Below are 2,048 nucleotides of genomic sequence, written 5' to 3'. Positions count from 1 at the left end.
CTCCCCTCCCCTCCCTTCCCCTCTGTGTGTTACAGGAGCAGTTGGTGACCACCGGCCTGTCAGTGAGCCCTGGGGATCGCGGTGAGTTGGAGCGCCGCAGCCTGGGACGAGTGTGGGGGGCCACGGAAGCCCCGAAGCGGTTCACCTGCCCCGAGTGCGGCAAGGGCTTTGAGCAGAACTCCCGGCTGAAGCTGCACCAGCGGGTGCACACCGGTGAGCGACCCCTCACCTGCACCGACTGCGGCAAGGCCTTCAGCAACTCTTCCAACCTGCGCAAGCACCAGCGCACCCACACCGGCGAGAGACCCTTCCGCTGCCCGGCTTGCGGCAAGGAGTTCAGCCAGTCCTCCACCCTGGTGGCACACCGACGCACCCACACCGGTGAGAGACCTTTCCGCTGCCCGGTCTGCTCCATGGACTTCAACAAACAGTGCAATCTCCGCAAGCACCAGCGCACCCACACCGGCGAGAGACCCTTCCGCTGCCCGGTCTGCGGCAAGGGCTTCATCGACCCGTCCAGCCTCCGCAACCACAAGGGCACGCACATGGGCGAGAAACCCTACCAGTGCCCTGCCTGCCCCAAGGGCTTCAGCAACCCGTCCAGCCTCCGCAAGCACAGGAGGATCCACGCCAGTGACACCGAGAGGGCGGCAGACGGGGTGAGTGGGGGAGAATCTCGGTTACCAGTGGGTCTATCCCAATCCAACTGTCTTACAAACGCAGACACGCTCCCTCTGCCGTAGCCCCTCTCGAATCCCAGCAGTGCCGTGGTCCCTAGGTCTCACGTGGTCACCTCTCCGTCCTCTTCTATCATCCAATAAGATCGTGACTGATCTGGTTAATTTTTTTTCTCTATCCACAAGTGCTGTCACACGCAACCAAACGGTTTTTCCCCACCATCAAATCACCGTGACCTTGTCAATCACTCATCTGGCTGATTGACTATTTACTCACAAAGCCCGATACTGGCAACACAACCATCTGGGGGGAGCGGGAAGGGGCTTGGGGCAAGTAAAGCTGCTTCTCTGCCAACCCCCACACTGATTTTAACCTCCAGCCTGCATTTCTGCCCGTCCCCACTCCCCTGATCATCATTAATCTGTTAACTAGAGCCTTAAATATTCGGTGAGGCTAACACATGCACAATAGAGGCACATCAAGACCAGTGAGCACCCGCAGCGACTGGGCTGTGTTATCACTCCTGAGAGTATCATTTTGATTAAGTTTCTGTTAATTCTGAGTTTGTATTTTAATTACAGTGTTTCCCAAGGAGACTGTGCAGCTTTACACTTTTAGAATTTGAAGTGGAAACAGTAGAAATGATAGGCCATTTGGCTCCTTGACCCTGCTCTGCAGTTCAGTAAGGTCATGGCTGATAGTCATTTTAACCTCTCTCATGCATTCTTTCCCCCTCCCTCTCACACACACTTTCCCTCTGTCTCGCACGTGCTCCCTCCCACTCTCTCGCGCACTCTCCCTCTCCCTCACTCTCCATCTCCCTCCCTCTCTCTCGCGCATGCTCCCTCTCCCTCCCTCCCACTCGTGCACTCTCCCTCCCTCCCTCCCGCGCACTCTCTCTCCCTCCCTCCCTCTTGCGCACTCTCCCTCTCGCGCACTCTCCCTGTCACTCTCGCTGCCCGCCAGCCCCTTGTCCCCTTTGCATGTACTCTCTTCCGTTATGAGGATTCACCCTTGGAAACACACTCTGTCACGCACACTCTTTCTCCTCGATTCAGACCAAGTAAGGACTGCAGAGTCGGTCTAAGTGTGGAGCAGGAAATAGCACAGTAGGTTGAGCAGAAAATCTGTCCATCTCCGTCCTCGGCCCAGCTCCAGGGCTCTCTCTCCTTGACCTGACCAATCACAATCACCTGCAGCCACCTATTGCCATCCTACCTACCTTCACCGCCACACCGCCACCCCCCCCCCCAGCCTCGGCCAGCTAGCTGTGTGGAGTTTACACGTTCTCCGTGGGTGTCCTCCAGGTGCTCCAGTTTCCTCCCACAGTCCAGAGATGGTTAGGGTGGATTGGCCATGCTAAATTGTCC

At 57.2% G+C, this 2,048-nt stretch overlaps 1 protein-coding gene across 1 annotated transcript in view; it reads left to right on the top strand.

The window, feature by feature from the left end:
* Nucleotides 1-1,472, top strand: part of LOC122545846 (zinc finger protein 239-like) — a 3,885-nt gene extending 2,413 nt beyond the window's left edge. The window contains exons 2-3 of the mRNA XM_043684740.1: nucleotides 36-659; nucleotides 1,260-1,472. Of these exons, the coding sequence (XP_043540675.1) occupies nucleotides 36-659; nucleotides 1,260-1,343 (708 nt within the window). The 3' untranslated portion in view covers nucleotides 1,344-1,472. The remainder of the gene's footprint in view (nucleotides 1-35; nucleotides 660-1,259) is intronic.
* The last annotated feature ends 576 nt before the right edge of the window (nucleotides 1,473-2,048 follow it).

This window comes from Chiloscyllium plagiosum, unplaced genomic scaffold, assembly GCF_004010195.1.
Source record: "Chiloscyllium plagiosum isolate BGI_BamShark_2017 unplaced genomic scaffold, ASM401019v2 scaf_18026, whole genome shotgun sequence".
In the NCBI taxonomy this organism is placed as follows: Eukaryota; Metazoa; Chordata; class Chondrichthyes; order Orectolobiformes; family Hemiscylliidae; genus Chiloscyllium; species Chiloscyllium plagiosum.
This window is presented reverse-complemented; position numbering and strand designations above follow the sequence as displayed.